General features: G+C 51.3%; 1 protein-coding gene across 3 annotated transcripts in view; it reads right to left on the bottom strand.

The window, feature by feature from the left end:
• Nucleotides 1-293: 293 nt before the first annotated feature.
• MTM1 (myotubularin 1) overlaps nt 294-19,947 on the bottom strand; it is a 113,140-nt gene continuing 93,486 nt past the window's right edge. For 2 of the 3 annotated variants that reach the window (XM_055123113.1, XM_055123114.1), the window contains exons 11-15: nt 17,308-17,514; nt 16,255-16,347; nt 15,502-15,615; nt 10,023-10,199; nt 294-1,994 (exon numbers count right to left, since the gene is read on the bottom strand). In XM_055123113.1, the coding sequence (XP_054979088.1) occupies nt 1,827-1,994; nt 10,023-10,199; nt 15,502-15,615; nt 16,255-16,347; nt 17,308-17,514 (759 nt within the window). In that variant the 3' untranslated portion in view covers nt 294-1,826. The remainder of the gene's footprint in view (nt 1,995-10,022; nt 10,200-15,501; nt 15,616-16,254; nt 16,348-17,307; nt 17,515-19,947) is intronic. The other variant, XM_055123115.1, reaches the window with a different exon arrangement.

Consider the following 19,947-nt stretch of genomic DNA (forward strand, 5'->3'; position numbering starts at 1 on the left):
AGAGGAAGGCTATCAGGTCCGGCTGAACTTCCTCCACTCCAGCTGCTCTCCCCCTCCTGCAAAGCCTGACGTTTAGGGTGGACATGGCTCGGCCCTCTTCTGAAAGCTAGTCTTACTTTCCAGGGACCGCCACAACATGACGTTGACTCTGGGGGAGTCTTAAGAGGTTGCTGGTGGAGAAAGAGCACGTGGGACAGAACAACAAGGAGCAGATGAGACGGGGGTCACTTAGGTACCTAAGTGATCAGAAGCCCAGGTCCCCTTACATGCCCAGAACGAGAGCTTTGCTGAGTTAATAGATTTATTACAGCAGGTCTTTAGTCAATATTGCATGAAAACATTTCCATGAAATTTCCTCAAATCCTTTAAGCCATTAGTATTAGCTCTTTTTCTTTTTTATGGAGTGACACTTTGTTAATTTATGAAATATTTACAGCACTTACAAAAAAGCAAGATAATATCTAATAAAATTTCTTATACATACAAAAATTCATACATTATACTATGATCTTTGAGATGTCTTATTTGGTAGACCTTTTAGGCTATGACATAAAATAATTTACAAAGATATATTTAATCTCTCTTAATTCATTGAAAACAAAACCATTATTAGCTATAAATAGTCCTTTACAAATCATTGCAAAACACATTAATTGTTTTAACGCTAGCCTTAGCTTTTACAAATAAACTTACTGAATGAATTAGTTTGGATATCAAAGAGAAGTGTGCATTTGAAATTTCACTTAACACTACAAAAACGGAACACAAAGAAACACAACAACCTGAAACAAAGCAAACAGGCGGGTACTTCAAGTAAAAATTTGTAGAACCAGTTTTCATAGATGCATGTGGGCAGAAGCATCTACCACCACCGAGGGTGAAATTCAGAAACACAACACTTTGGCCAACAGGCTCCACCAGTGTCCATGTCCCTTTCCAAGAACGGCACTGGAGTGTCAGCTGAGCACCCGAGATGGCCAGCCCTGCATTTTAGCTGAGGAGTGTTTGGACCACAGCAAAGTTGGTGAAGTAGCCACCCAAGCAGCAGAATGCAGCTGGCACCCCTGGATTGTGCTGTACAGGGGGCTCTCGGCACCTAAATTGGGGGGCTATGGTTGTAAGCAAGCTCACGAAAGGACACAGGAAACGTAACTGACTGGTAGAGGGGGAAAGGTCAAATTAGATTTGACTGGGCCCTACTTATTAATAGAAAAATACTCTTCTCTGGAAAATTGGGGGAACACCTGGGGAAAGCTCACGTGCACAGCTATTTCTCCTTAGGTCACTTACTTGAGACTTAGGATATTATAGAATTTGGCAACTGCTTAACACCTTGCATGGGATCCGGACTGGAAAGCTGAGCTCAATTTGACTTTGGCAGTAACCCACCTCTTTCACGTTTGGGCTCATTTTGGAGAAATCCAAAGCAATTATTAGGAGGAGCTTGAGGAAAGTCCATTTAGCAAACATATATTCATTTGTCCCCTTTCATTTCTCATAACCTTGTTCTGATTAAGCCCGCAAAAGACAGCTTGCCCACACCCAGCCCTTCTCAAGGGGTAAATGCAGTTTACACTTTCTCTTTCAAAAAATACTGCTCTCGAAAAGAGGCCAGGAGTTGTGCAAATTCCATTTGGTTCCTCTCTTGCGGCTGCCTGGGGAGACGCAGTGGTTTTCTTGTAATATGTATTCTAGAAGGCACATATTCAAGAGTGTAAGATGGTGTTAGTTCAGGTCTACACGGAGGCAAATCTTTGCATCTACTTTGTACAGAGGCCCCCAAGGAGAGTCGCCAATTGCCTTTGTTGTGGGCTGGGTCCGGACCCTCAGAAGTGGGTCTGCACATGGGACACCATTTGTGAAGGGCTGGCTGGCGAGGCGGAGGGCTCTGAGAGTTTGGCGGAGTTGGCGAGCTGCAGCTCCTCCAGGCGCTTGATGTACTCATCCCGCAGGGCCAAGAGCTCCACGTAGCGCTGCTCCACCGGGTTAGGCTGCTGGGGAAGGACACACTGGTTAGCACGGCTCACGGTCCCCACCCTGCCCACTGGCCCACCACGCACGTCTCCAGCATCCATCCACACAGCGTCCCTCAGGTCCTGCCTGATGACAAAGTCTAGGACAGTAAAAAGGCACCAAACGCCCAGTGCCCCACCCGCAGAACGTTCCAGAAACCAAGACACTCTTCTGAATGGCACTTCTCCAACAAGGCCCAGACGACTCGTCGTTTTAAGTGAAATTGAGTTCAGTTTCGTGATGCGCTTTCAGCCAGCACTTTGACCTGTCCCTCTTCCAGCACCACGCCGTCCGTTTCTGCACTGCGGGATCAGTGGGCAGAGCCATGCTTTCAGGGGTGGGGGCTGCCTGCCGGGGAGGGCGCTGTGGACTCTGCAGCTACGCAGGTGCTCCACGCGCTCCTCAGACCTGGGCACTCGGAGTCTTTCTCCTGCCTGGTCGATAGCTCTAATGTGGTGTTGTGAGTGCAGCTTGCGTCTCTCCCCTGCCACAGCCTTTCACGTGGCCTGGCTAGAGTCATGCACGGCTAGGCCAGGGGGACACGGTTGCTGGCCTCAGGAGGAATCTGGGGTTGACCTAGTCATCAGCTGTGGGACTTAACCCTCTGGGTGCTTCCACCAGCCAAATGGGAATACAAATCATTCGCCAGTTGTCATGAGGGCAAAGGCAAGCAGAATTATTGTTCCTTTTCCTACAATGCCATTTCTTTGACGACCGAGCAGGCCAGCACACAGAAAGCAGAGCTGATTCTCCCCAACCTGCTTCACATTTGCACTGAGGCTGGGACCAGAGGTAGTGGCGTGCAGGAAGCGTTAACATCAAGCACAATGTACCGTGATGCATCTGTATACATATTAACGTCGGCTCGGCAATGAACAGCACCTCTTCCCCAGATCCCCTCACCGGCACAATCATGCTCTGAAGAGATCACAGACAAGCTTCGAGAAAGCTCGAGCACTAGATGAAGGCCCGATGAAAAAGCGCAGTGCCTCCAGAAGTGCTGTTCTTTACTGCAAGTGGCCGCTCAAACTGTCCTTTGTCCCTGAATTTGTGAAGATGCAGAGTGGAAGGAAGCTGCCCAGTACCTGTGAGTACCACCCAGCATGGAGCAGAAGCCCTGGGTGAAGACCGTGCATGCTTCCTGGGAAGCTGCAGCGAGTTGACACAAACGCACTGATGAAAACAACAGCCAGCCCTAACCGCGGACTGGAAGGAGGACAGAGGGGAGATCAAGGGTGGATGTAAGACACAGAGAGGGAGCCAGGGTCCAGGGCACTCAAGCACATGGGTGGGACAGAGTGTCATGGCTGTGTACATAAACCAGAGTCAAGGACTGAAAATGAGAGATCCAAATCCCAGCGACCACACTTCAAAATGTGCTTGCTAAGGTGGCAGGCTGGGGGCCTGAAGGGGAACCAGGGACACTGCAGGAGGGAAGCTGACACAGGTAGTGGGATTGGTGACGGACCCCTATATACCTAAACCTCAATGATGAGGGGCTGGACATAGTAGAGTGGGGAGGGCATTTGCCTTGTATGTAGCTGACCTGGGTTCGATCCCGAGAACGTCTAATGGCCCCCAAGTCTGCCAGGAGTAAGAGTAAGTCCTGAGCACTTCTGGGTGTGGTCCAAAAAAAGGAGACCTCAACTGTGAGTAACTTGGTAAATCACAGTGCTTTTTTTTTTTTCTTTTTGGGTCACACCCAGCAATGCACAGGGGTTACTCCTGGCTCATGCACTCAGGAATTACTCCTAGCAGTACTGGGGGGGGGGGGCATATGGGATGCTGGGAACTGAAACTGGGCCAGCCATGTGCAAGGCAAACACTCTACCTGCTGTGCTATTGCTCCAGCCCCAATCACAGTGCTTTAATTAAATAAAAATAAATTTTAAAAAGGGGAAATTTTTATTTCTCATTTCTTCAGGGCAGAAGTACAAAGCGGTGGGGCACACTGCAGCTACAGGGAGACTCAAGGGGCAAGTCCTTCCTGGGCCCTTTCAACTGGCAGGGCTCCAGGGTCCCCTGGCTCGTGGCCGCATCACTCCTGTCTCCACCTGATCTTCCTGTGGCATCTCCTCCCTCTGTGCGTTCACGTCTCCTTTCTCCTCTGAGGACAGCTGCCTTTGGCTTTCTGACGCCTCTAACTCCAGGATGAGCTCATCCTGAGACCCTGAACTGCACCCACAACGATCTTCTTCCAAATAAGGTGACACTGGCAGGCTACCTGCGGGCGTATCTTTAGGGGAACACCCACCAGTCCACAATGGGCAAGGTGGCAAGGGGCAACATGCCATTTCTGCGGGAACGGCTGTGACCCTTGGCGTTCCCGAAGCTCACAGGTTTGGAGAGGTCTCGGAATCTCATCCTCCCTATCAATGGGGCCTCTTCACCGTGGGGCTTTGCAGAATGTGAGGCTGTTTAGGAGGCTGCTTCGGAACAGCGACTGGCACCCAGGCATGCCGTGAATGAGCCCGACTTCGGGCCAACGGAGGGCCCAGAAAGAGAAGGCCCAGCTCCCTGATTTCATGGCATCTATCTTCCAGCAGGGGGCGACAGACAAACAACAAATGGAGCTGCAAGGCCACTGGCAGGTGGTACAGCAGCGCTGAAAAGGAGAGTGCAGGCGGACAGACGGGAAGTGAGGGGGGAGCAGAGCACCCAGCTGAGTGGCTCAGGGCCAAGCATGGCTGATGCTCAGTGTGCGAGCAAGCGCTGGCCAGGGCACTGGGGGAGGATGGGCACTGGTGTGTGCCGGACCTCTCTGAATGGCACGCCGAGAAGAGTGGAGAAGGAAGCGGGAGTTGCATCCGGCAGACTAGCTAGCCGGCCCAGCAGCCATGCCAGGACAGCGGTGGGGACTGGGAGCCGGGCGTGGAGGCCGTGGGGGCTTTGAAGGCCAAGCGCACCGGGGGACGGCTATGCTGAGACCAGAGCCAGCCCGCCAAGCAGGTCTACTGGGCAGCGGCCAGGAGGGAGCCGCCGAGACCTGAGCTGTGGGAGGCGGGAGAAGCCGTGGGGAAGGACCCGAGCCTCCAGACGAGTGGCGACTGCATGTCACACTGCGCCATTGCTCGGGAGCCTGTCTCGGAGCCACTCCGACACCCTCACCAAGCAGCTCCCCGCATCTCAGCTCAGGGATGCGGACACAGAGCAGGCCGCTCCTTGCTCCATGGATAGAACCCTCTGGTCTCTATCTGAAGCCTACCTGGCAAGGCTCAAGGCTTCCTCCTGGCTCTGTGCTCTGGAGTCACTCCTGGCAGGGCTCGAGGGATCCTATGGGGCACTGGGGATTAAAGCAGACTGGTCCGCATGCGAGGCGAAGGCTTTAACCCGGCCCCTATTTTTTTTTCTTTTGGGTTACACCCAGCATTGCACAGGGGTTAATCCTGGCTCTGCACTCAGAAATTACTCCTGGGGGTGCTCAGGGGACCATATGGGATGCTGGGAATCCAACCTAGGTTGGCCGCGTGCAAGGCAAACACCCTACCCGCTGTACTATTGCCCCAGACCCCCAGCCCCCCAGCCCCTATTTTTGGTCCTGTCCCTCCAGTCCCTATTTTCTGATGGTCGAGAAAGAGCTTGATTGCGTCAAGCTGTCTGCTTCCAAAACGGTGGACTCATGTTCTCAGAGCAACCAAATTGTTTTCAGGTTGCAAGAGGGGGTTTTAACCAAGCAAGTGAGCAGGAAAGCATGTTTTCAAGAACGGGTTCCAGACCACAGCGTGTAAAGATGAACAATGAAATCTCTTCCTGGGTTGTTCCTCTCGGCTCACTGTCTTAGCTGTAGACCTGAATAAAGTAATGGTTAGGCTCGGTGTGTGTGGGTAAACTGAGGAATAACTGTTCTTATCTTTAACTTTGGGGACAGTGGCAGCAGTTCTTGCTTAATATGGATCTCAGCAAGGTATCATCTCCACTGTAAGTTCTTCCTTCCATTTCTTATTTTTTGGGGGCTGGGATTTTGGACCACAACTCGGCGGTGCTCAGGGCCTACTCCCAGTTCTGCACTGAGGGATCACCCCTGGCGGTGCTTGGCAGACCACCTGTGGCACGGGGAACAACCTGGGCTCTGTGTCGCCAAGCAAATGCCTTAATCCCTGTATGAGATCTCTGACCCCCGCCTTCTCTTTCTATGGGAGTTGGGGTGTCAAGTTAAAACTGGCTGTTCCCTGCTGAAATTGTCTATTTTTCAAAAAATTGCCTTTTGTCAGATGAGTACTACAATCCGCGAGTGCTTGTATCAGCACGTTACAATTTGACAAGCAAAAGAAACCAGAAGGAAAACAATCACTTTTGAAGATGACAGGGTTGAAGAATAAAACCCAAGAGGCGGGGCTGGAGAGACGCGGAGCGGGTAAGGTGCTTGCCTCACACAGCCGAGCTGGCTTTCCTCCTGGAAGCCCCGTCTGAGCCCACCAGGAGTGATCCCCGAGTGCAGAGCCAGGAGCAAGTCCTGAGCACTGCTGGGGCTGGCTCCCAAACTAGCAAACAAACAGAAAAGAAATTCCAGAGGAGACAGAGAGAGTTTTAGAAGTAAGGATAATTCATAGTTGTAATGAGAACAGAGAGACCGTATCAACTGATAATCGAACAACAACTACTGTGTGGATATAATAGAAGAATCATCTGTGAGCGCACCTAGGAAGACAAAATAGTGGGAAACGAAATATAAAGTCTGGTGAGTTTAAATACTACGCCTTGCCTCAACACCTGGGAAATGAACCCTGCAGCCATGGGTGTCTGCTCTGCAGGGGGAGGAGTGACCGTTAGGCCGCCTCAAACCGTTTTCGCACCGGATTCCTTTGAACTTTTCTCAGAAGTGACTTTCATCTCACACAGGTCAGACTGTTAACAATCAACTATCCTTATTCTCATACTTCAGTTGCTCTTTTCATTTTTTTCTTGCATTTTTTTTCCACGACACCACCGAATCCTTTTTCAGTCACTATTATGCAAAACTGAACCCGGGCTACAGGAGGAGCAGGGCTCCCCCCACCCACACGCCCAGGCTCACGTGAGGCTGGCTGGGGGCTGAAGGTTTATTATAACATGACTCATTTATACTTCTGCTCTGGGCATGCGCCATCCCCCCACTCCAGGTCACATCAAAGCATCAATTTGCTTCTTGCTTGTCTCTCCTACTTCCAGGTCCACAGCCTGTTAGGAAGTGTTTGGCTCTCTGAATACTGATGGGGTGCCACAGGCTGGTGCTAGGGGGTGCCCTGGAACGGCTTCCATGCCAACTGGGCTACACAACTGAATGACACTTTCACTTTGAAGTGGTTAAGTACATCCTTTGGGGTTTGCATTCTGTGATTTTAGAAGTCCTATGTGATTGGATTTTAATCTATTTCTGTATGAAATAATGTTCTACGTAAGAGCTTAAAGGCCGCCTAATGCGCTCAGTTCACACTCTATTTATCCCCGAGCATTACAGTCATCGGCTTACATTGCTGGCACCCCTGCCAGCCTGGGGGCTCCTTGTGGGCAAATTCTGCCTCATCTTAATCTTGGGGTGCCCCTCCTTCCAATGCCTGGCTCGTAGGAACTCTCAGTGTTTGGTAGATGTAAATACAAAGTGCTGAGGAACGTGTGCGTATGATCCATCGTGTTCAGGAATGCTACTGAGAAGGGCTTTGAAAGTGAAGTTCACAGATCATATACAAGCTAGACCATTTACAGTCTCAAAAGCGGAAGCTGACTGACTGAGCAGCAAGGCTGCCTGGCTCAGTTCCCCGTAGCAGAACTCTGTGACAGTTAGGGGGACAGCTTTATTATACTAAGTTCTTCTAGTGAAGCCCTTCTCAAACCTGTCACACAGTTCGCAGGATCTTTGTACATCCAGAAATGCAGCATTCCAAATGTCTTGAACTGCAAGAATTTCTCCAAGTGCAAATGGACGAAGGAGAATACAGAATCCCCACAGCAGTGGTGGCCATTTTAACTGCCAAAGTGCCGAAGGGGAGCGGCTTCGTGTGTAGGACAAACAGGGCGCTCATCTATGGCAGGTTTAAGTAGGAGAGGAACCATGTCTGTATCAGTGCTCAGAATGCTGGCCAAGTTCCCATTTCCTCTCGACTTGCTATTCTATTTTTTTGGGGGGGGTCACACCTGGTGATGCTCAGGGGTTACTCCTGGCTCCGCACTCAGGAATTACTCCTGGTGCTCGGGGGACCATATGGGATGCTGGGAATCGAACCCGGGTCGGCTGCGTGCAAGGCAAATGCCCTACCCACTGTGCTATTACTCCAGTCCCTCGACTTGCTATTCTAAACGCTAGAACTACCGCTCAATAAAGCCCCTCCATGTGCTGCTCAAATCTCCACCTCAAGTAGATGTTCTCGAGCTCAGAATCTGTCCGTTTCCACGAGATCACACATTTCAACCGTTGCTAAACTGCAAAAGCTTTTCATGCGAGCTGCAGAGACTCGGAGACGAGAGAGTAGCCTGCGGCGGGCATTTCCCCAACGAGGCGCGAGTAGAGCCTGGCGGATGGCCAGCTGCCCAGTGCAATCAACAAAGGAAGAGGCAGCGTCCGTCCAGCAGCCGTTCAGAGTGGGCTCTGAGCTGGCACAGTGCGAGAACAGTCCCCGAGCACAGGAAAAGGTGCGCAGCCTCACAAAGAACAGTGCTGGTTCTGCATCTGGATGGTGCGTCGGTACATGGAGGGAGTTCCTCGGCCTTCACTGAAAAGGCTGCCCTTCTCATCTGACTTGGGGGTGGAAGAATGGGAAGCCGAGTGGAGTGTGTTTTTAATAGTATGCAGAGCTGTTGTTTAATAATAAACAAGCTGTTGTGTTTTTTTTTTTTGGGGGGGAGAGAGACAGTACAGGGGTAAGGTGCTTGCCTTGCATACAGGTGACACTGGTCTGATCCCCGGCACCCACATATGGTTCTCTGGGGTTCACCAGGAGTGATTCCTGAGTGCAGAGTCAGGAGTGAGTCATGAGTATCACCAGGTGCTGGCCCAAACCCTAAAAAGTGTCGGATTCATTTCTGATGGATAATGGCCAACCGACTTGCCTTGATGAATTATTTCCTGTGAAAAGTCTCAGTAGAAGGCACTGTGATGTGAGCTGACTGAGCCCAGATACACAAATGAGTCTATGAGTTCATTTAAGTCAGAGGAAAGAATTTTCTTACGGTGTGACCCTACTTCAGGTGACTATTATTATATTGGGCGGGAGGGTTGGGCCTCACCTGATGGAGCTCAGAGCTTCCTGGCTCTGTGCTCGAGTGACCCCTGTCCGGCTGCGGGGGTTGGAGTGATAGTAAAGTGGGTAAGTCATTTGCCTTGCACGGAGCAAGGTTCAATCCCAGCATCCCACACTACCCTGAGCACTGCAGGAGTAATTCCCGAGCACTGCCAGGTGTAGCCCAAACCCTCCCACAAAAAAAGAGTGACCCCTGGTGGTACTCAGGGGACCATATACAACATCAGGGATTGAAGCAGGGCCTCTGAAGAATGCAGGAGCAAGGCAAGTGCCTCACCTCCTCCTGTACCAAGTCTCCAGCCAAGACTTTAAGCGATTAAAGAAAATATTTTTTTTTCTTTTTAAAAAATTTTGGGCCATACCTGGAGATGCTCAGGAGTTACACAGGTCTCTGCACTCAGGAATTACACCTGACAGGGTTTGGGGGACCATATGCGATGCTGGGGATTGAACCTGGGCCGGCTGTGTGTAAGGCAAGCACACTACTCACTATACTATCACTCTGGCCCAACTGAGGGAAATCTTGGTCCATCATAACACACAGACTTCCCAGAGCTTTAAATCCGTCTGCATTCTAGTTTTAAAAAAAGTTATATAGTATTCATGTCGGCAGAGGAATTTAACACCAATCAGTAAGAATGGCTGCGTAATTATACACCATTTTAACTTTAGTTGTGTTTCAAATCAAGCGCGAATTTTTTTCGGCCTGATTTGCTCTATGCTGATGTAAAATAACAGCATGGAGGCACAGGAGTTTTACTCTCATGCCCGCCTTGAACAGTGCAGCTCACTTACTTGTTGCTTGATTCTGGGGTTCCATCGAATGTAGTAATTCACCCAGAGTTCCAAGTGACGCATGCTGGCGACTGGGTACAAAACGCGATTGATTTCTTTAGTATAGAAGGGGTTTTTGAAATTTTCCTTGTTGCTATTTATCAGTGACCAGAGAGAAACTGTTCTTTCTGTAACGTTCTAGGAAGAAAGAGAAAGTGGAGAGCTGAGTCAAGGGAGTACAAAACAAACGCAAAGCCCAAAACCATTTGCAGTAGCAACTTGAATCACCCATTTACATTATACCCATAATAGCTCAAAAGGCCTCGCGGGGCCCAGGAGTGCCTGCATCCACTTACTGATATTTGCATAGATAATGGCCTGGAGAGAGGTGCAGGCAGCTGGAACAGTGAATGCAGTTCACTGACCTAAGGAGGCTATTCCTGGCTGGGCAAAGCATTTATGGACAGATGGGCAGTAGGCTGCTTTTAATTCAGCGGAAAGGAAACCATCCTGAGATCCAGAGACTTTTCTCCTGTTTGTATTGCTGGTGGTGGCAGTGCGGGGTGGGCGGGGGACGGGGAATAACACATTCAGCCATGCTCGGGGCCATATGGCACCAGGGCTGGGTCCCAGGACCTCACATAAGGAAGGCAAGTTGCTCTGCCACTGGAAGTGCCCTTTGGCCCCGTGGATGGCCGGCATCTCAGTCTACACAGAAAGGTCTTCCATCATGCACCTTGCTGTTTAACCACATCTCCACCAGCTCTGCCCGAGACAGGAGTGACAGGGCATTGCTGTGGCTTCACTGTAAAGTCTGCTAACTGTCATGTCAACAGAATCTCCCTTGTGCGTGATGTGTTTCCTGAAGGGTTTATTTTGAGAAAATCTGACCATAAACAAGAGGGAAAAATCCCGACCTTGGGAAAGAAAAAAAAAGTAGAAAAATTGGGCTGGAGAGACAGTGCCGTGGTCAAGGTACTTGTCCTGCGTGGGGTCAGCTCCCTCCCTAGCACTGCACTGGGGGCCCTGGGCTCCATCAGGCATGACCCCTGACCACTGAGGCAGGAGTACTCCCTCAGCAAAACTGGGTGTGGCCCCACCCCCAATCCCATGAGCGCGCACACACACACAGACACACACACACACACAAGCAGAATTGGGAAGTCTTCCTAAGCATGGCCTTAGGAAGGAAGAGCCAGGTCAGGGAGATGCCTCAAAGGGCTGCAGGGCGCGGCCTGCAAGTGGGAGGTCCAAGCCTGATCCCTGGCACTTCAGGGTTCCCCGAGCACCTCAGGGAATGACCCCTGAGCACAGATCTGGGGGCAGCACCTGAGCAACACCAGGTGTGGCCCAAAACCCCAAAATAAGTGTGTGGGCGTGTGTGTATGTGCATGCGCGCACATGTGTGTGTGTGTGCATGTGCACATGTGTGTGACCGATAAGCCTAAAGCCTAAAATGGCTGCCAACAAGATCAGGCTGAAGGCCTGGTGGACGAATCAGATGGGTAGGGCTGCTTTCTTCCTTCCTACACATGCATGCTGGTTTGTTTGCTCTTTTTGGGGGGGGGTGGGCCTGGTTAGCACTGCTGCGGACAACCATGGTTACATTTGGGTTGTGATTGGGGGGCCATATGGGGCAGGATGAAAGCAGGGGCCTGGCACAGCCGGGCAGGCACTGTAACCCTGCATGCCATCTTCCCAGCCCGGGCACACATGCGTATTTCCAAGTACAAGAACACAGGGTTGCTTGTTAGGGGAGGGGGAGGTGTCTTCACCTCTCTCCCCAGAAGCCACAGGTTGAGTTTTATCAATGAACTGGATCATTTACCCCTGTTTCTGGGGCGGGGGAGCCACATGCTGGCTTTTGGTTAGAAGCAACAGATACTGCAAGATGCAACTTGGGCCTCCCAAACGAGCGCCACACATTCGGGGCTCAGCCCTGTGACTCAGCAAATGCCCTTGTCCCCTTCCTGCTCTGGTGGCTTTTCCTGCACTTTTGGGTTATTGTTTTCCCCTGACTTCATGACTGTGTATTCTGTCCATCACTTCCCTTGGCCTTTAGGAAGTCAAGGCCAGCTCCTCTGGCAATGTCTTAAGGTGGAGTGCAAGACACACACTGGGGCCCCGGGCTGTCTGGGGAGTCGGGAGCCAGCCGCGCCATGTTCACTCTCATCAAGGGCCTCTGAGCTCTTCTGCCGAGGAGCTCCTGATCTCTCCGTGCTCTGGAGCACCTGCTTCTGGCAGTCCACACAGGCTTCTTGTTTTCAGGGAGCAGACATTCTGGTAGTTTCCAGAGAAATGGGGTGGCATTCGGTTAGCAGATCTGCCTCAATGACTCACATCTGAGAGCCAGTCTTCCTTCCTTCCTTTTTCTTCCTTCCTTCCTTCCTTCCTTCCTTCCTTCCTTCCTTCCTTCCTTCCTTCCTTCCTTCCTTCCTTCCTTCCTTCCTTCCTTCCTTCCTTCCTTCCTTCCTTCCTTCCTTCCTCCCTCCCTCCCTCCCTCCCTCCCTCCCTCCCTCCCTCTCTCCCTCCCTCCCCCCTCCCTCCCTCCTTCCATCCCAAACTGGCTCCCTGCAATTGGTAAGCGCCTTCCCTGCTCTGGCTTGAACCTCTTGAACATCTTTTTTTTTTTTTTTGCTTTTAGGGTCACACCTGGTGATGCACAGGGGTTACTCCTGGCTTTGTACTCAGGAATTACTCCTGGCGGTGCTTAGAGGACCATATGGGATGCTGGGAATTGAACCCGGGTCAGCCGTGTGCAAGGGAAATGCCCTACCTGCTGTGCTATCGCTCCAGCCCCTCTTGAACATTTTCTAAGAAATGAACACAGGTTTTCAGAAAAGTCGTTTCCGAAGATTGTTTTTCTCTCTTCTGTGAAGTGTTTCAGTGGACAAAGACACATAAACAAACCAGTTTCCTCCCAGCTGGTTTTTCTTTGGGGCTGGAGCACATATGGCAGTGCTAAGGGCTTACTCCTGGCTCAGTGCTCATGAAACACTCCTGGAGGGGCTTGGGGGACCATAAGGGATTCTAGAGATTGAACCCAGATCAGCTGCATGCAAGGCAAGCACCCTACTCGCTGTACTATCGTTCCAGCCCCTAAAGCAGTGCTTTTTGAAACTGTGGACCCTAGTATACAGGTAGAAATTGGTGGAGGGGGTGTGCGGAGTGATAGTACAGCAGGTAGGGCCTTTACCTGGCATGAGACTACGATTTGGACTGGAGCAATAGCACAGCGGGTAGGGCATTTGCCTTGCATGTGGCCAACCCAGGTTCGATTCCTCCGTCCCTCTCGGAGAGCCCGGCAAGCTACCTAGAGTATCCTGCCCGCATGGCAGAGCCTAGGAAGCTACCTGTGGTGTATTCGATATGCCAAAAACAGTCACAAGTCTCACAATGGAGATGTTACTGGTGCCCACTCGAGCAAATCGATGAACAATAGGACGGCAGTGTTACAGTGTGACTGACTTGGGTTTGGTTCTTGCCATCCCATATGGTCCATCAAGCACTGGCAGGAGTAATTCCTGAGTGCAGAGCCAAGATTAACCCCTGAAAATCACCAGGTGTGACCACAAAAGCCCAAAATAAATAAATAAATAAATAAACAAATAAATAAATAAACAAAGCAAAATTTACATTTGGATGGATTTGGTGGCTGAAGATTTTTTTTTTGCTTGTTTTTTGAGTCACACCCAGCGATGCTCAGGGTTTCCTCCTGGCTCTGCACTCAGCAATTACTCCTGGCAGTGCTCTGGGCACCACATGGGAAGCTAGCGATAGAATCCGTGTCGGCCGTGTGCGAGGCAAATGCCCTCCCGGCTGTACTTTTGCTCTGGTCCGGAGAATTTTAGGTGGAAAGCATTTTCCTTTAAAATTCTGACCTCCAGATTCTGCTGACTTCTCTGGCTTCTGCCGTAACTGCAGATGCAGTCAGTCTTCCTGATTTGTGCCTCTTTGTCCTCTTTGGGAATGGGGAGGGTCTCTTCTTTGCCCTGGCTGCTGTGCAAGCTTGCTGTGAGCTGCTTTCTTCTTTCCCGTGCTTCTGCTCTGGTCCTCCTGGTGAGTTAGGCTCTCCTTCCCCTGCGCTCTCTTTCTCGAACTCCTGTGACTCCAGCACCCACTCACTGTGCCCTCGTGCTGTGTGCACGGCAAGTGCCTCATCTGCTGGAATATTGCTCCGGCCCCCTCCCTCGCCTCCCTGTCTGGAGTGAAGGAAGCTGTTTAAAGAGATCTGAGAGTGAGAACAAGCGGGAAAGAAGGGGAAACTGGGAGCGAGCAAGAGAGGAGCGAGGGAGAGAAGGGAGAGAGAGGATGATGAGAAGAAGCAGAACATGCAGAAGCATGCCACTTCTGAACTGCGCTGGCTAACGGTCAAGGTCTTCTCTGCTCTCTTCTTTCCAGGAGTCGCCTGGCCCTGTTCTGTGCGCCCTATACATTCTCTTCCTTGGGAGCAAAAATGGGAGGTTCTTGCCTGCAATTTTCCACTCCATACGTGGTTAACCAGATTTTGCCCGGGGCTGGAGAGATAGTGGGTAGTGTGCTTGCCTTGATGTGGCTGACCTGAGTTTGATCCCTTGCATCTGGTAAGGTCCCCTGAGCCAGCCAGGAGCCATTCCTGAGCACTGAGTCAAGAGTAAGCCCTGAGCACTGCCAGATGTGAACCACAAACAAACAAAAGATGATTTTCCCAGGAGTATTTGCTCCCTCTTGGTAGACACAGCTTACTGCTCCCCCCACCCCCACACCCCCACAGGTACCCCTGGCTGTCTCCAGCTCCAGAGCTGGGTGGACAAGATCCAGGAAGCTGCATATTCTAAATGGATCTGGTGATGTCTGCTCCTCTGCCTTGACCCCAGACAACCTGTCACCGCTCATGCGCTAGCCCCTGGGCTGCCCAGCACGCAGAGTCACTCCCTGCCTTCCTGGGGCTGATCAGACATCTGGGTTTTCTCGCTGAGATCTTTACCACTAATTAGATCACCTGGCTTTCCAACTGCCCCAAGTTCGTTGCTGGGTCTCCTTCCTACGTTCCTGGTTTTGGGGTTTGTGCCCTTTTCTGGGCTGGAAAGATAGTAGAGGGTTGAAGGCAATTGCCTGGCATGTGGCTGACCCTGATTTAATCCCCGGCCCTGCATTTAGTCCCTCGAAACTGCCAGGAGTGATCCCCGAGCACTGCTGGGCGTGTCCAGCCCCCGCCCCTCCACACACCAACATCCCTTGCCTTTCTGAAAATTTCCTGGGGTTTTGGAAGAGAAACTGCATACTGCCTTCCTGAGGGAAAGTCAAGGTCTGATGTCTTCTGTCAAGCCCACTCAACAAGCCTCAAACTCAGTGGTGGGGGTACAAAGGGGTACAACACAGAGACTGAGGAGCTGCCTCCAGTCGCAGAGCCCCCAAGCACTGCTGGGGGCCGCCCTGTAAAGCTATGACATGGGCTTCGGTTCCCGGCACACTGCACATACTTCCGAGAGGCCTGCAAGGGACCAGCGGTTCCACCCACCTGTCTTTCCCGGACAGCTTCGCAGTTGAATAAGAAAGTACCAAACCGGCAACTGTACAGATGATCCAAGATCGTAATCAGAAACCGCTCGTTGAACTCGAAAGCTGTAGGAAACTACACCAAAAACAAACACGCAAACAGAGTTGGAGCACTTGGGAGAGAGCTCTCTCGCACAACTGTAGGGCTGCAGACGTAGGGCCAGCCTCGCCTTGTAGGGAGGTGCCGAGGGGGCAGTGAGCGGCAAGTGTCAAGGAGAACACGCGTCTCCTGGGCTCTCCTGAGTGCACGGGGCCCATGGCCTAGGGGTGAAGCTAGCAGACAAGCATCTCTCCACATGTCACGAGAGAAAGAATGCAATAGGCATGGCTGTGTCAGTAGAGATGATACAGATATGTCGCACTGTAGCACTGTCATCCCATTGCTCATTGATTTGCTCGAGCGGGCACCAGTAACGTCTCCACTGTGAGACTTGTTACTGTTTTTGGCATATTGAATACGCCATGGGTAGCTTGCCAGGCTCTAACGTTCGGGCACATGCAGTAGCAACCAAAAAAAAAAATTCAATACCCCCAACTTCACCCCCGAACCCAGCCCTTGGCTTCCCTAGTGAATGGCACATGACTAATCTTGTTACATTTCTCTCTCAGCCCTTTAAGTGTGTGTGTGTTTGTGTGTGAGGGGGCAAATCCCAGCAATTACATCATAGGAAGGTTTCGACATCAACCGGAACACTTTCTTTTCCCAATCCTGTACCTGTTTCGACATCTGCCACACGCAGTCAATGAACTGGAGGAAGATGGGAGACCGGTCTGCGTCGGCATGGTTTTTATCCCCGTGGCCTATTCTCTGCAAGGAAATATGAAGAGGATCTGTTGGCATTTGGGAGCATACTGCAAGCGCATGTAATCCGCCGAATGTGGGAAACGCAGCGATCTGCCTTCCGACTGCCAAGTTTCTCAGGGAGTAAACAGTGACTCTTTCTATGACAACAAGAGACAATAGCAGGGTTTGCATGGGAGTTCGGCTGAGACACACTGGCAAGGTAGCACCGGCGTCAGTGTGTGCTCTTGCCTGTGGCACAGGACTGGAATGTGGGCGCGCTACGGGCACAGAGAGCCGGATTGTTCTGCAGTGCAGGGTGTATCGGTTGCTAAGGGAACCACCCTAAAGTCTCCGGACTTGAAGCTGTGCCTCAAAGAGTGCGATTGTTATCGCTGAAACTGTGTTCTTTCTTAAAAACAAGACAAAACCTCAAAAGTGTATTCATTTACCGAGTGAAGGTGCTTTTCTATTTGAAAAGGTTATTCAGACTACTTGTGCCATTTGGGTGAAGGTGATGAGGAAGACGGCGGCTTCTGGAAACGCCGATGGCTCCTCTCCATGAGCATCCCCCAGGAAGCGTGCTACAAATACTTATTCATAGGGTGTCTGCAAAGAAGCTGTTTTGAACGTGCCTATCGGAGAATCCTAATCAGAAAGCCTCAACTCCCAGGCTGGCATTTCTGTAAAATATTTGTCATGGGCAGCTATAAGATTAGTCCAGAGAGAGAGAGAAAGAAGTGTCATTCTCGCTCCCCTTGCCTGTGCCATTTCAATTTCATCACCTCAAAGCTGACTCTTCAGATGACGTGCAAGTGTACCTGTGCACAGTGCAGATGGATAAACACTACTCCTGAAAGGACTTTCACAAGCTCAGGGCCTCAGGCATGCTGAAACTGTTAGCATGCCTCCTATTTAATAGTGAGTGTGTGTTTCACAACTGGTGGCGATCTGACATTTAGAGGCTTTGCTTCTTTGTTTACTTACTGATGCGAACTTGTGCCCAAAGCTGATCCATTCTTTCTGCACTAAGATTTCAAAGCCCTCGATGCTCCGGTAGAAGGAGTCCAACATCAACATGGCCAGGGACGTCAGCTGGGCTGTCCTGTCCCAGCCATCGCTGCAGTGCACAAGCACGGAGCTCTTCCCTGAAGACACTTTGTCGGCCACTTGAATGGCCCCCGTCAGGACCAGCTGGCAAAGAGAAACACTGCGAGTCAGCAGGGAGCTGTGACATTTGCTTACATATCTGAGACTGCGGCATTTAACCCTAGAAAAAGCCCTCCCTGGAAATACTATGGATGGTGAGACTAGCAAGGTTTGTTTGGAAGGAAGAGGAACTGTTGCTCATGCCGCAGAAATTGCACTCGACTGCAGCTATGTTTTTTTTTTTTTTTATTTTTATTGAATCACCATGAGATAGTTACAAGCTTTCATGTTTGGGTTACAATCTCACAATGATCAAACACCCATCCTTCCACCAGAGCACATTCCCCACCACCAATATCCCGGGTATAACCCCCCTTTCCCACCCTCCCCCTGCCTCTAAGGCAGACAATATTCCCCATACTCTCTCTACTTTTGGGCATTATGGCTTGCAACACAGACACTGAGAGGTCATCATGTTTGGTCTATTATCTACTTTCGGCACGCATCTCCCATCCCAACTAGTTCCTCCAGCCATTATTTTCTTAGTGATCCCTTCTTTATTCCATCTGCCTTCTCCCCTCTGCTCATGAAGCAGGCTTTCAATATGGGGCAATCCCCCTGGCCCTTGTATCTACTGTCCTTGGGTGTCAGTTTCATGCGATGTTATTCTATACTCCACAAATGAGTGCAGTCCTTCTATGTCTGTCCCTCTCTTTCTTTCTCATTTTACTTTGTAGCTACGTGTTAAAGGCAACCAACACCAAGCCTTCCTGCATCACGTTCGTGTGCGTGGTTCAAATGAGTTTGCTGGCGCTGCTATACCACAGATGTTGGAATTATGTGCATGAGAAACAATCATTGAGAAACAATCATTAAAAGTATTATAAATTGCAGAATATCAATCAGTTAAACAAGAAAAGGAGCATAGGTTAGGTGGCATAAGCAATGGAAATGTGTCTTCCTGGTACTGGGGGCGGGCAGTCCCCTGTGAAGGTGGCGGCAGGGAGGGGTACTCTGGCCCACTCTCTGGGCTCCCGTGGCTCCAGGGAGATCTTGCTCATCTTCCCTGAATGCTCCCCTTCTGTGTGGCTGTCGGTTTCCAAGGTCCCCTTTTCCCCCAGGGGACCGGGAGGAAGCCAGAGCGGAGGGCACTCCTACCTAACGGCCTCTGGAGCACCCCTATTTCTACAGCAGCTCACCCTCTGAGTTACTGTGGGGTCAGCACTTCAATATATGAATGGCAGTCTGGTCCAGAGAATGTCATCTAGCGGGAAAGGCGAGTGGCAGCGATCCATTAAATGGACAGAGCCCGACGCCCTGGATGGCTCAGTGGCAATAAGCCTTCCTGTGGGAACACAGCTGTGAGTCTGAGCCTCAGCCCCGGCCCATGTACGCCAAGCTTTAGCTGAACATCTCTCTGCAGATGGCCTGGGTGCCTTCTCGTGATGCTCAGAGGCACAGTTCTCCTGAATCTTTGATATCATTTTTGGGGGGTGAGGGGAGGGAACAGACCTGCTTGACAAATCACAGACGGGAAGCCACTGAGTGGCATGTGCCTTTTGTGGAGGAGAGACAGAGAGGTGCGTGGCCGTGAGCTTGACCCGCCCGCTGAGCGTTACTCAGCTCGGAAGGGCTCCTGGACCACCTGCGGCCAGCCTGCTCCCTCACTCAGCCCCAGGCAACTGCTGCTTTGCCTTCTGTCTCGACAGTTTTGGGATCCCAAGCGGTGCTCAGGGAACCCCAGAGGTCCCACTCAGTGAGACGCACCAATTGGGTTGGGATGCTCAGTGGTTAGGCGATGCAGCGCCAAGGATCAGCGAGGGTGGGGCTAGTGGGATTAGCTATGTGGTGCCCCTGACCTCTGTGCTTCCCCCCACGCCCCCCACTGGTTGACAGACATTTGCTTGTTCCTAGCTGCGCCGTCCTCTGAAGAAGTCTGTTAGCGACTTCTCCCTAAGCCATCTATGTAGCGGTTGGCAGCCTTTGCTTCTCCAGGCGAAGGCCTTGAGTGGAGAGTCGGACCCCGCGGGCACAGTGGTAGGTCTGGTTACGGGTCTGACTTCACTTTCTTGGACTCGGGGCTCCATGCAGTGGTAACAGAGCTAGTCCTGGCTCAGGGATCGGATCGAGACCCTGCGATACCGGGGGTCCAACCTGAGCCTTGCTCACGGGAGCAGGAGGTCCAGTGTGATGGAGACACAGGGTCACTCAATGCGCTCTGGGGAGTGACGCTGGGGTCCCCGGGTCATACTGCTGTTTGGGTACCACGCGGGGCTTGGATGGCCGTTAGAACCTCATGCGCGCTAAGGATGAGCACATCCCACTGAGTCACATCCCTGACCTGACTCCATTCTTTGTTTTTTTTCTGTTTTGTTTTTCAGCCATGCCAGTGGTGCTCAGGGCTCACTCCTGGCAGGGGGACCGCCTGTGGAGTCAGTGATCACATTAGGGTCAGCTGTGCGCAAGGCCAGCACATCG

The sequence above is a fragment of the Sorex araneus genome, chromosome X, assembly GCF_027595985.1.
Source record: "Sorex araneus isolate mSorAra2 chromosome X, mSorAra2.pri, whole genome shotgun sequence".
Classification (NCBI taxonomy): Eukaryota; Metazoa; Chordata; class Mammalia; order Eulipotyphla; family Soricidae; genus Sorex; species Sorex araneus.